We start from the raw sequence: 13,819 nt of genomic DNA on the forward strand, positions 1-13,819 counted from the left end.
GGATTTCTATGACTCAGTGCTAGCCAGAAATTCTAATTGTGTTCGGCCTGGTCCTAGAGCTGTCTGGCCTCATCCAAGAAATGGCAAATGGTTGTGTACCTGTTTAGTTTGACCCCAAAACAACATTTCTCATGGAGTGTGGCACAGATGCTCGCTTGGGTAGCAGTTACCAAGACCTGCCTGTTTTGAAGTACTTGGCTTGGCAAGCCTAACACAAAGGCCCTAATCATGGCAACCTTCTGGGCGCATATGTTTTGTTTTCTTTCCCAGTGAAAGAGGCCCTGTTCTATCTTGGCTCTTGAAATTTTGATGCAGGGGCTTTGCTATTTCCCTGTACCAGGGATCCATAACCTGTTAGAAAAATTCTGGAGAGGGGCTGGTGCTGTGGCGTAGCAGGTAAAGTTACTGCTTGCAGTACCATCATCCCATGTGGGTGCTGGTTCGAGTCCCGGCTGCTCCACTTCCGATCCAGCTCTTTGCTATGGCCTGGGAAAGCAGTAGAAGATGGTCCAAGTCCTTGGGCCCCTGTACTGACGCGAGAGACCTGGAAGAAGCTCCTGGCTTCATATCTGCACAGCTCCAGCCGTTGTTGCCATCTGGGAAGTGAACCAGCAGATGGAAGACTTTTCTCTCTCTCTCTCTGCCTCTCCTTCTCTCTCTCTTTGTGACTCTGACTTTCTAATAAATAAATAAATAAATCTTTTTTAAAAAAAAAAAAAACAGGAAAAATGTTGGAGCTCTAGATTTGGCATCATTTTATAACCTGATGGTGTATTTTACACAATCTAACTCAAAGAACTATTGTATTTGCAAATTGGGAGTCTCATCCTTTCAGAATTCTAGGGATCCATGTAGAAGCCCCAGAGTCAGAAGACACAGTTTAGAACCTTAGATCTAAAGAATTCTGAGAGAGCAAACTATTTGGTCAAAATAAAAATAATAATCCATTTAACCTGAGCATTTTAAAACCAAAGCTGTGGGCCAAGTATAATCAGGAGAAATAGGCAGATGTTGTTGACTCCTTTAAGATTCAGTTCTCCCAATCGAGACAGGAAAAAAAAAACCACATGAAACCCTTGCCAAGATGAATAAAAATTTTCCTTATTTATGTCAATTACAACAACAGAGAAAAAAATCTTGATTGAAAAGACTAGCATGTGACATCAGCTTATGAACCCATTATATAGGATACTTAAATACATCATGAAACAAAGAAGTAGTGAATCAGGTAATCCAGCTATAAAATAGAAGAACTAAGTAAAATAATTTCCTTCTAATCTTATTCATCTTAATCTTAAAGCCTTTTTCACCAAGAGTACATTTTCATATTACCACTTTGTCCACATCTTTCTTTGGTACCTACTGATTCGTTCAATTTACATCCTTGCCTTTTTCCAGATCTGAGAAGAAATGCTTTCAGCTTTTCTTCATTCAGTATGATATTGACTGTTGGTTTGTCACATATAACCTTTTATTGTTTTGAGCTATTTTACTTCTCTACCTAATTTGTGGAGGGTTTGTATCATGAAGGATGGTTGAATCTTACCAGATGCTTTCTTTGCATCTATTGAGATGATCATATTTTTTTTTTATTCTGTTGCTGTAATTAATGTTTATTAATTTTTCTGATGTTGAACCACTCTTGCATCTCCAGGATAAATGCCATTTGATCATGATATATGATATTTTAGATTCAATTTCCTAATATTTTATTGAGAACTTTTGCATCTATGTTCATCAAGGATATTGGTCTGTAGGTTTCTTTATGTGTTGTGTCTTTTTTGTGTGTGGTTTCAATATGAGAATGTTGTTGTCCTCATAAAAAGATTTTGGCAGAGTTCCATCCTTTTCAATATTTTAGAATAGTTTGAAAAAGGGACGTTAGTTTCTCTTAAATGTTTTGTGTGATTGAACAGCAAAGACATTAGGCCCTGAACTTTGAATTACTGCTTCTGTCTTGTTGCTTGTTAGTGGTGTGTTCAGATTTTCTGTATGTTTTTTATTTAATCTTATACATATCCATGAATTTATCCATTTCTTCAAGGTTTTCCAAGTTGTTAGCATATAATTATTCATAGTAGCTTCTTATAATCCTTTGTATTTCTGTGGTATCAGTTGTCTTCCTTTTAATCTCTAATTTGAGTTTTTTTCTTTTATTTCTTTGTTAGTCTGGCTAAATGTTTATTTTGTTTATCTTGTTGAAACAAAAGCTTTTCATTTCGTTGATCTTTTATTTTTTAATTTTTAAAGACAGTGTGACAGAGAGGGAGAGACAGAAAAGAGATCTTTTTCCATCTGCTACTTGACTCCCCAAATGGCTGCAATGGTCAGGGCTCGGCCAGGCTGAATCCAGGAGGCTGAAACTCTATCCTTGTCTCCCATGTTGGTGGCGATGCCCAAGTACCTGGGCTGTATTCTGCCACTGACTTACCAGTCACATTAGCAGGAAGTAACCGAGACCTCCAACTGGCACTCTGATATGGAATGCTGGCTTCACAAGAAGCAACTCAACCAAACCACTATGCCACAATACTGGCCCCTTTGTTGTTATTATCTTTTTTTTCTGTTTCAACTTAAAGTTTTTCTGCTCTGATTCTTACTATTGGGTTTGGTTTGTTCTTATATTGTTAAGTCCTTGAGATGCAGCATTAGATTGTTTGAGATCTTTCTATTTTTTTTAATCAAGTTACTGTTAAAAAATACTTTCAATACTGTTTTCGCTATATCCCACAGGTTTTGATGTGTTGTATTTCCATTTTCATTTGTTTCGGGAGAGTTTTTGCTTTTAGTTTCCTTAATGACCTATTGATCATTCAGTAACATGTTGCTTAATTTGCATGTATTTATAAATTTTCTATTGTTTTTGTTGTTGGTTTCTAGTTTTCTATCTTTATGATCTGAGAAAATGCATATTATAATTTCATTATGTTTTTAAAGAAATATTTATTTTTTCAATTTTTTAAAATTTTTATAAGATGAACAAATTTCATGATTTCATATATACAGATTTAGGAGCATAGTGATATGTTCCATCCTATCTTCCCTTCTACCCACATTTTCACACTCCCTCCTCCTTCCTTTCTTATTCTTTTACTTTTTTTTGAAGATTTTATATTTATTTGAGAGGTAGAGTTACAGAGAGGGAGAGAGGCATAGAGAAAGGTCTTTTATCTGCTGGTTCACTTCCCAAATGGCTGCAATGGGTGCAGTACGAAGCCAGGAGCCAGGAGCTTCTCCTGGGTTTCCCACGCGGATACAGAGGCTGAAGGACTCGGGCCATCTTCCATTGCTTTCCCAGGCCATAGCAGAGAGCTGAATCGAAAGAGGAGCGGCCAGGACTAGAAATGCTGGCACTGCAGGCAGGGGATTAACCTATTGTGTCACAGTGCTGGCCCCTTCTTTTAATTTTACAATGACATACTTTCAGCTTATTTTATAATCATAAACTTAACCCTCTGCTAAGTAGAGAATTCATCAAATAGTACGAAGAAAAAACACTGTTCCTCAACAGTAGAGACAAGGGATATAAACAATAATCAAATCTCAAAATGTCAGTTTCACTCATATATTACATTTTATTGTGCTCTATTAGTTACCACAGATCAGGGAAAACATAATATTTGTCTTTTTGGGACTGCCAAGGCACAATGACAGAACAAGAGGGGAGAATCAGAGAGTGGTCTTTCATCTGCTGGTTCACTCCCCAAATGGCTGCAATGGCCAGTTCTAGGCCAGACATAAGCAGGAACCAGGAGAGCTCCATGTGTGTCTCCAACATGGTTGGCAAGGGCCCAAGCATTTGGGCCATCCTATATTGCCTTCCCAGGTACATTAGCAAGGATATGGGTAAGAAGTGGAGAAGCCAGGATTCAAACTGGGGTGCTTAGATATGGGATGCTGGCATGAATGATCAACAGCTTACCCTGCTGCAACACAACACTGGCCCCTTCAGTCTTTTAAAATTTACAGAGCCTCTGGGCCATCGCTGTGGTGCAGCGAGTTAAAGCCCCGGATTGAAGCGTCGGCATTCCATATGGGTCCTGGTTTGAGTCACCACTGCTCCTCTTCTGATCCAGCTCTCTGCTGTGGCCTGCGAGAGCAGTGGCAGATGGTCCGAGTCCTTGGGCCCCTGCACCCACATAGGAGACCCAGAAGAAGCTTCTGGTTCCTAACTTTGGATTGGCTCAGCTCCAGCTGTTGTAGCCATTTGGGGAGTGAACCAGCAGATGGAAGACCTCTCTTTCTCTACCTCTCTGTAATTCTGTCTTTCAAATAAGTAAAAATAAATCTTAAAAAAATTTACAGAGCTTTGATTTGTGGCCTAAAATATGGTCAATCCTAGAAAATCATCCATGTATTAATGAGAATATATATTCTATAACTGGTGAAATGATGTATAAATGTGTTAGGTTCATTTACTCAGTGGTATGATTGAACTCTGGTGTATTTTACTAATTTTTCACTCTGGATGACCTGTACATTGATGACAGTGGAACATTGAAATCCCCACTAATACTATGTTGGAACCCATTTCTCCTTTTAGCTCTAGTGATATCTGATGTATATTGAGTGCATATATATTTAGGATTGTTACTTCTTGCTGAATTGATGCTTTTATCTGTATATATCTATATCTATCTATCTATCTGATGTCTTCTATCTCTTTTTACAACTTTTGATTTAAAGTCTGTTTTCTGATACAAGTATAGCTGTTCCCACTCATTTTTGGTTTCCATTTGCATGTTATATCTTCATCCGGCCCTTCGCCCTTATGTGTAACTTTGCTTATGACATGAATTTCTTGTAGGCAATGCATAGTTTTTTTAATTCATTCAGCCAGCCTATATCTTTTGACTGGGGAATTTAATCCATTTGCATTCACAGTTTATATTGATAGATAAGAACTAACTACTTTTATTTTATTGATTGGTCTGTGATTGTATCTGCTCTATTAGTTTGATACCGTGATGTGTATTCATGATGTTTTTACTTTTAAAAAAAAGATCTATTTATTTTGAAAGTCAGAGTTACAGAGAGAGAGAGATAGAGTGAGGTCTATCCATTGGTTCACTCCTCAGATGGCTCCAATAGCCAGTGCTGGGCCAGGCTGAAGTCTCCCACATGGGTGGTGGGGCCCAAACACTTGAGCCATTTCCTGCTGCTTTTCCCAGGCCATTTGCAGGGAGCTGGATCAGAAGTAGAGCACCTGGGACACAAACCAGTGCCCATATGGGATACTGGCATTGCATGTAGTGGCTTTACCCACTATCTCACAATGTTGGCCTCCATGATGTTTACTTCTAATGTAGAATTCCCTTCAGGATTTCTTGTAAGGCTGGCCTTTTAGTGATGAATACTCTGTTTTTGCTTTTCTGGGAAATAATTTATTTCTCCTTAACTTTTTTTTAGAAAAAGGTTTATTTATTTGAGAGTCAGAGTTACAGAGAGAGAGGGAGCGACAGCAAGAGAGAGATCTTCCAAATGCTGGTTCACTTCCCAAATGGCCACAATGGAACCAGGAGCTTCTGAGTCTCCCACATGGCTGGCAGGGGCTCAAACACTTGGGCCATTTTCCACTGCTTTTCTCCTAGCCCCCATTAATAGGGAGCTGGATTAGAAGTTGAGTAGCTGGGAATCTAACTGGTTGCCTATATGGGATGCCGATGTTGCAGGTGGTGGCTTTGCCTGCTATACAACAATGCCAACTTGTCTCCTTTCATTTTTAAAGGATAGTTTCACTGAATATAATCTTCTTGGTTGGAAGTTTTTCTTTTAACACCTTGAATATCCCATCCCACTCTCTTCTTGTCTATAGGCTTTCTGCTAGGGATTCTGCTATTAGTCTAATTGCTTTTTCTTTATATGTAACTTGACTTTTTTCTCTTACTGTCTTTAGGATTCTCTCCTTGTTTAACTTTTGACAATTTGACTATAATATGCCTTGGAGAAGATCTTTTTTGGTTGAGTCTGGTTGGGGTCGTTTGTGCTTCCTGTATCTGGATGTCCATATCTGTTTTAAGACTTCGGAAGATTTCAACTGTTATTTAATTCAGTGGATTCTTAATGCCTTTTTCCTTCTCTTTCAGGTATCCCTATTACAAATATTTGTTCATTTAATGATGTCTCATACATCACATACACTTTCTTCATTCTGATTCCTTTCTCTTTATTTTTGTTTGGGTTATTTCAAAAGTCTTGTCCTCCAGATCAGAAATTCTTTCTTCTACTTGGTCTATTCTACTGTTGAAGCTCTCAATTTTATTATTTTTTTTCATTGATTGAAGTTTTTGGCTCCAAAATTTCTATTTGGTTCTTTTTAATTATTTCTTTGTTTTTATTGAGTTCATGTCATCTATTGTTTCCTTCACTTCTTTAAACTGTCAATCTGTATAAATATCTGTTGAATTTCCTTAGAATCATTATTTTGAAATCCTTTTTAGGGATTTAATAGATTGACTTCACATTGGGATCTTCTTCCGGTGAACAGTAGTATTCTTTTGGAGTTGCCATGGTTCTTTGCTTTGTGTTTCCTGTGTCCCTAGATTAACCATCTGTGTATCTGGTGTATTAGTTCCTTTTTTTATAAAATAGGTTTTGCTGGAAAAGGCTTTTTTGTTTAGATGGGATGTGGGGTATCATTTGTTTTATTAACTTGACTTTGGTTCTAGGGGAGGCCAGAAATGTAACCTCTGAGAGATTTGTTCACTGGTATTTAATGTTAGAAGTATCTCCAAGAGCCACAATTGTCTAGTTTTTAGCAATTTGTGAAGGAAGTAATATAATTTTGAAATGGAAATAAGCTTCCAACAGGGTGTGTCTTTAATTCCAGGAGAGTTATGTGTCAATCACACTGGGCTGTAGGCATGTTTCTGGTGCTGGGGGACATAGGTAGGGCTCTCCCTTTGTTCTGATAGGCAAGGGTGAATGATGCTTGGTCTTGTGGCATTAATGACTATGGCCTTTTGTTTGATGTGGTTAGGACCTTCCCCAGGTCCTGTTGTGTGAGTATAACTAATGCTGGCCCTATATCTCAATGAGCCAAAGTGCTAATACTGGGAGATGTTAAGGGGACTTTGTACCTGTTTGGATGAATACAGGTTATGAGAGGGCTGTATGATGGAGACCTGAACTGCAGGTAGGTTATGCCCCCAAGGATATATTCTGATGACTCTTTTCTCATCAAGATGGTGTCTCTCCATGGGGGAGCTGGGGAAGGAACAGTGTGTGGCGGCAGCAGTCACTGGGCTTTGTTCTTCTCTGTCTGCTCACCTTTAGGGTCTCTGTGCAGTTTGCAGGTCGTTCAGTTTCTTACTGAAGTTTTTCCCTCAGTCTTCTCAGTTGTAATATTTTATGCATAGAACCCTTCTCCTGGCCATATGGCATCTCCTGGCTGGGGAGCTAGGCTAAGAGTACTGGGAGGCAGCTGCAGGCAGTGGGGGGCATCCTTTGTTTCTCTTTGTTAGTTTCAGTATCCATGCCATTTGCAGTTATTTTCACTTCTCTACTGAAGTATTTCTCATCATCCTCAGTTCTAATACTTTTTGTTTCCTTAAATTTTTCTTTTTGAATATTTACTTGAAAGGCAGAGTGACAGGGTGGGAAGAGGGAGGGCGGAAGATTTTCCATTTGCTGGTTCCCTGTTCAGATGACTGCAATGACTGTAGTGAGTCCAGGCTGAAGCTAGCAGCCCAGAACTCCATCCTGGTCACCCACATGGGTGGCAGAGGCCCAAGTACTTGAGCCACCTTCTGCTGCCTTTCCAGGTGGATGAGCAGGAAGCCGGATCAGAAGCAGAGCAGCTGGGACTTGAACCAGTGCTCTGATATGGGATGCTAGTGTCACAAGTGGCATCTTAACCTACTGTGCCATAATGCCAGACCCAGTTCTAATATTTTATATAGAGAACCTTTTCCCTGTCAAGATGGTTTCCCTCTGTCAGGGTGCCAGGGAAGGAATGGCAGCAGTAGCACTACGGTACTTTGTTTCTCTGCTGGTTTTCAAAATCTCCATGCTGTTTGTAGTTCCTGTCACTTCTTTTTTTTTTTTTTCAATATTTATTAATTTTTTTTTATTGAGAGGCAGAGTTACAGAGAGAGGGAGAGACAGAAATGTCTTCATCCACTGGTTCGCTCCCTAAATGGCCACAGTGGCTGGACTGGGCAGATCCAAAGCCAGTAGCCAGGAGCTTTTTCCGGGTTTCCCACGTGTGTACAAGGGCCCAAGCACCTGGGCCATCTTCCACTGCTTTCCCAGGTCATTAGCAGGGTGCTGTGTTGGAAGTGGAGCAGTTAGGACTCGAACTGGCACCCATATGGGATGCCAACATTGTAGGCGGAGGCTTAACCTACTATGCCACAGTGCTGGCCCTCTATTTACTTCTTTACTAAAGCTGTTTCTCAGACAGTCTTCTGTAAATGCAGTTTTCCCCACATTCTGAAACGTTTTCCTGGTTGAGGTGATTGCAGAGTCTATTTAGTCATGTTGATTTCTTTCCTATTCTTTGTTTTTTAAAGATTATGTATTTGAAAGTCAGAGTTACACAAAGAGAAGAGAGGCAGAGAGAGAGAGAAAGAGAGAGAGGTCTTCCATCCGATAGTTCACTACTCAGATGGCTGTATCGGCTGGAGCTGTGCCGATCCGAAGCCAGGAGCCAGGAGCCAGGAGCTTCTTCAGGTGTCCCACGTGAGTGCAGGGGCCCAAGGACTTGTGCCATCCTGCACTGCTCTCCCAGGCCACAGCAGAGAGCTGGGTCGAAGTGGAGCAGCTGGGACTTGAACTGTTGCCCATATGGGAAGTTGGTGCTTCAGACTAGGGCATTAACCCATTGTACCACAGCGCTGGTCCCTCTTTCCTATTCTTTATTTTGTAAACATCTGTTTCAAATAAATGAGCCCTGCTCACAGTTCATATAATTGACATGATACACAACATGCAAAGTTCACCTATAGCAGGAAGAGCAGGTAATATGCCTGGGGCTGGGCTGACAAGATAGCAAATGCAGGGGCAATGATGAGGACATAGGCCAGGACAGTCTGCCCAACAGTGTGAGCCTCTTGCCACACCCTAGGATACCTCCTGGACTGGAGAAGTTTAGGGGTGAGAGGCCAACTTTTGGTACCTGATGAACACAGCTACAGCCTACAATCCCAGCCCTCCTCCTATGCTCTCATCTTCCCAGCCATGGCCCTCAAGGAGAGGACCCATTGAGTCCATGGAATCTTAACTCTTTTATTTTCCCTTCCTGAATCCTTAGGATACATAGAAATATGACTCTCTGGGGGAGGTAGGAGAGAAAGAAAACATGCTGTCTTTCCCCATTTCTTTTTTTTTAAGATTTATTTATTTATTTGAAAGTTAGAGTTACATAGAGGAGAGGCAGAGAGAGAGAGAGGTCTTGCATCCGATGATTCACTCCCCAATTGGCCACAGCGACCGGAGCCGCGCTGATCCAAAGCCAGGAGCCAGGAGCTTCTTCTGGGTCTCCCATGTGGGTGCAGGGGCCCAAGGACTTGGGCCATCCTCCACTGCTTTCCCAGGCCATAGCAGAGAGCTAGATTGGAAGTGGAGCAGCCAGGTCTTGAACCAGCACCCATATGGGATGCTGGCGCTTCAGTTGAGTATAAGTACGTGGATTAATTTCTGGGCCTTGTATTCTGTTACATTGATCTGTGTGTCACTTTTTGTACCAGTATCATGCTGTTTTTATTAGTATACCTTTGTGGTATGCTTTGAAATCAGCTATTGTAATGTCTCCAGCTTGAATTTTTTTTCTTAAGGATCATGTTGGCTATTCTGGGTCTTATGTGGTTCCATATGAATTTTAGGATTGTTTTATCTAATTCTGTAATGAATGCATTGGTATTTTCCCAAGCATTGCTTTGAATCTGTATGCTGCTTTAAGTTGTATGAACATTTGAATAACATTAATTCTTCAAATCCATGAGCAAGGAGTAGCTTTCTTTTTGTTTGTGTGTGTCCTTGATGATTTTTTCATCAATGTTTTATAATTTCGTTGTGGAGATCTTTCACTTCAGTTAAACTTATTCCTAAATGTTTAACTTTTTGTACGTATTGTGAATTGGATTTTTTTTGATGTTGCCATTCAGCAAGATCATTTTTGGTATATAAAATGCTACTGTTTTTCTTAAGTTGATTTTGTATCCTAAGACTTTACTGATTTGGTTTATCATTCACAATAGCTTTTTTGGTGGTGTGTTTAGGTTTTTCCATGTAGAAAATCACGTCATCTGCAAGCATGACTTCCTGCTTTCCAGTTTTGATGCCTTTTACATTTTTTCCTCTTTTCTAATTGATTTTGCTAATACTTTGAGTGATACTGAAGTGAATGAGAGTGGTGATCATCCTTCATGTACACTGTATCTTTGTCTTGTCTGAGACTTTGTGCCCTTTGACCAACATCTCTTTTTCCTAACCTTAGCCTCTGAAACCTACTATTTTACTTCTGTGTTCAGCTTTTTAAAGATGTTACTTAGCACTACCATCATAAATATTTGTCTTTCTATGTCTGGCTTATTTCACTTAATATAATGACCCCCAAGTTCATCCATACTTTTACAAATGGCAGAATTTTTAGGTTGGATAACGTGTGTGTTTTTGTGTGTGTTGAATTTAATTTGTCCTTTCATCCGTTGATGGCCACTTAACGTTGATTTCAAACCTTGGCTGTTGTGAATAATGTTGCAGTGAATACAGGAGTGCAAATACATCTTTGACATACTAATTTTGTTGTTTATACACACACACACACACACACATACACACAAACACATATACCAGAAGTCTTCAGCATCTTGAATTACTGTATAATATTCTATTTAAAAGATGGATCATAATTTAACCATGATCTCTTTTTTTTAATGTGGAAATCTTTTACATTTTTGCCATTATAAGCATCAGTGAAATATTTTTGTACTTAGTATGGTACATAGTTATTATTCTCATTTGTTTTGGATAAAGTCCTATAACTTAGAGGACTTCAAGATTCTAAAACTTTTGCTACTTTATGATAAAAATTCTTGATGTGATGAGTCATCACTTAAATGTAAATAACAGAACATGGTTCCCTAATAATTTAGTAATTTCCTTTTTCTTTATATTTCTATATGTTGTGTCAATATCCATATGTAGCATTCTGTCACAACTAACCTTAAGAGTTTCTAACATTGGGGCTGGTGTGCCGACATCCCATATGGGTGCCAGTTTGAGTCCCGGCTGCTTCACTTCTGATCGATCCAGCTCCTTTCCAATGTGCCTGGGAAATCAGTGGATAATGCCCAAGTCCTTGGGCCTCTGTACCCATGTGGGAGACCCATAAGAAGCTCCTGTCTCCTGGCTTTGGATATAAAAATAGCATGTGCTACAATTTTGGTCATTAGTGTCATGTTTTAAGTTATTATTATTTTAAAAATTATTATTTATTTTGTTTTATTTGAAAGACATAAACAGAGAGAGATGCCCAGACAGAAAGAGACCTCCTTTCCTCTTTTTCACTCCTCAAATGCCCACAACAGTCAAGGACGGGTCAGGCCAAAGCTAGGAGCCCAGAACTCTATCTGGGCCTCTCATATGAGTGGCAAACTTCTAAGTACTAGAACTATTACCTGCTGCTTCCAAGGCCGCACATTAGCAGGGAGCTGGAACTGAACCAGGCAATGCAATATGGAATGTGGGCATTCCCCCATGGCATTTTAACTGCTGTGTCAAATGTTCTCTCTGTATCATGTTTTTAAAAATCTATAGGTTTTTAAAAAAGATATATTTATTTATTTGAAAGAGTTGGAGGGAGAGACAGAGACAGAGCTTCCATCCTCTGCTTCACTTCCCAAATGCTGCAGTGGCCAGGGCAAATCTAGGAGCTTCATCTGGGTCTCCCTTCAGGGTTTCAGGGTCCCAAGCACTTGGTCCATCCTCCACTGCTTTCCCACGCAAATCAGCAGGGAGCTGGATTGGAAGTGGGGCAACCTGGATTCAAACTGATGCCCATATGGGATACTCATTCTGCAGTGGTGGCTCAACCTGGTATGCCACAATGCCAGCCCCTAAAAATCCATGTTTAAAATGAAATAGGATATGTCTTTTATTGAACATGTACTATATTTTAAATAGAAAATATATTTTAAAGATGTTAATCTATAGTTCTCAAAAAACTTTAACATGCTTTCTTTCTTTCCAAACAGCTTTTTAATGAAATGATACAGGAAAATGGCTATAATTTTGATAGATCATCCTCAACATTTAGTGGCATAAAAGAACTTGCTCGACGTTTTGCTTTAACTTTTGGACTTGATCAGTTGAAAACAAGAGAAGCCATTGCCATGCTACACAAGTAATCTCCCAAAATTCTATTCAGTTCTTATATTTTAAGAATATATTTGTATTTTATTTTTAATTGATGGAATAATTGTGCATATGTCACATAGTGATGTTTCAATGTCTATAATATAGTCAGATCAGGGTAATTGGTATATCTGTCTCTGATTTCTTTGTATTGGGACATTCAAAACCCCCTCTACGGTTTTGATATTTATAGCTAATGGTTCTCAACTATACATAATTACTCTATTGTGCTGTATAAAATTAGAAGTTATCCCTTGTATTGACTTCTATTAACTATCCTCTGTGCATCTTCCCCATCCCTCTTCCCAGTTTCTAGAACCCAGTCTTCTAAGCTCTTATATTTTTTAATCATGAAACTTTTTTGGGATAGTTATATTAAATTTATATTTTATTATTTATAAATCTATGCCATGTCTCCTTTCTTAAATTTAAGGGTCAGTTATAGATCCATCTCAATTAACAAATGATTTGGGATTATGATTTCCTTTATAAGGAAGTTATTGTTTCAATTAAAGTCATATAAAATCTTTTTTAAAAAAGATTTATTTATTTATTTGAATGGCAGACTTACAGAGAGGCAGAGGGAGAGAGAGAGGTCTTCTATCCGATGGTTCACTCCACAAATGACAGCAACAATTGGAACTGGGCCAGTCCGAAGCTGGGAGCTTCTTCCAGGTCTCTCTCATGGGTGTGGGGCTCAAGGACTTGGGCCATCTTCCACTGCTTTCCCAGGCCATAGCAGAGAGCTTTTTTGGAAGTAGAGCATCTGGGTCTTGAACCAGTGCCCATATAGGTTGCCGACACTGTAGGCAATGTCTTTACCTGATATGCCACAGCGCCATTCCCTAAAATGTTTATAAGTAATATGAAGCAAAGTAGCTTACATTCATCAGACATTACAAAAATCTCTTATCAGATGCTCACTTTGGTAGCACGTACACTAAACAGTGTCTTTCTGGCTTTTATTATAATCTCTCTGCTAAATAGAGGGGTCTTTTCCTTAAGTTTTTACATTCTGATTGTGTTCTGTTTTTTGTAGTAACCTTTTGTTTTGAGTTACAGCCTTCTATCTGTATTTCCTTTTCCTTATCAAAGCTGGCAGTTAGCTGATTTTATATTGGGTGTGTAAGTTAATGATGAGTTATAATTTTTAATTCCAGATACATTGCAGAGCTTTAATGTAATCAACATTTAGATATTAAAGCCCTGTATTTCGTAACTGGGTTAAAGAACCTTGCTTTTTTTTTTTTTTCCAGGAAAATCGAACTTGGGACTTTCATTTATAATTCCCTGTTTTTTCTCTCTCTTAATCCTCTTTTGTTCCTTTTAAGAAGATTATTTATTTGAGAGGCAGGGTGACAGACAAAGAGGTAGATCTTCCATTCATTGGTTCACTCTCCAAATACTGGCAACAGCTGGACTTTGGTCAAGCCAAAGCCAGGAGCCAGGAACTCCATCTGGG

At 39.2% G+C, this 13,819-nt stretch overlaps 1 protein-coding gene across 15 annotated transcripts in view; it reads left to right on the forward strand.

Moving 5' to 3' along the window:
- The window catches only part of STAG2 (STAG2 cohesin complex component), a 164,977-nt gene that overhangs the window by 131,166 nt on the left and 19,992 nt on the right, over positions 1 to 13,819 (forward strand). For all 15 annotated transcript variants that reach the window (XM_008273043.4, XM_051826895.2, XM_070066329.1 and 12 more), the window contains one exon: positions 12,198 to 12,346. In XM_008273043.4, coding sequence (XP_008271265.1) covers positions 12,198 to 12,346 — 149 coding nt within the window. The remainder of the gene's footprint in view (positions 1 to 12,197; positions 12,347 to 13,819) is intronic.

This window comes from Oryctolagus cuniculus, chromosome X (assembly GCF_964237555.1).
Source record: "Oryctolagus cuniculus chromosome X, mOryCun1.1, whole genome shotgun sequence".
NCBI lineage: Eukaryota > Metazoa > Chordata > Mammalia > Lagomorpha > Leporidae > Oryctolagus > Oryctolagus cuniculus.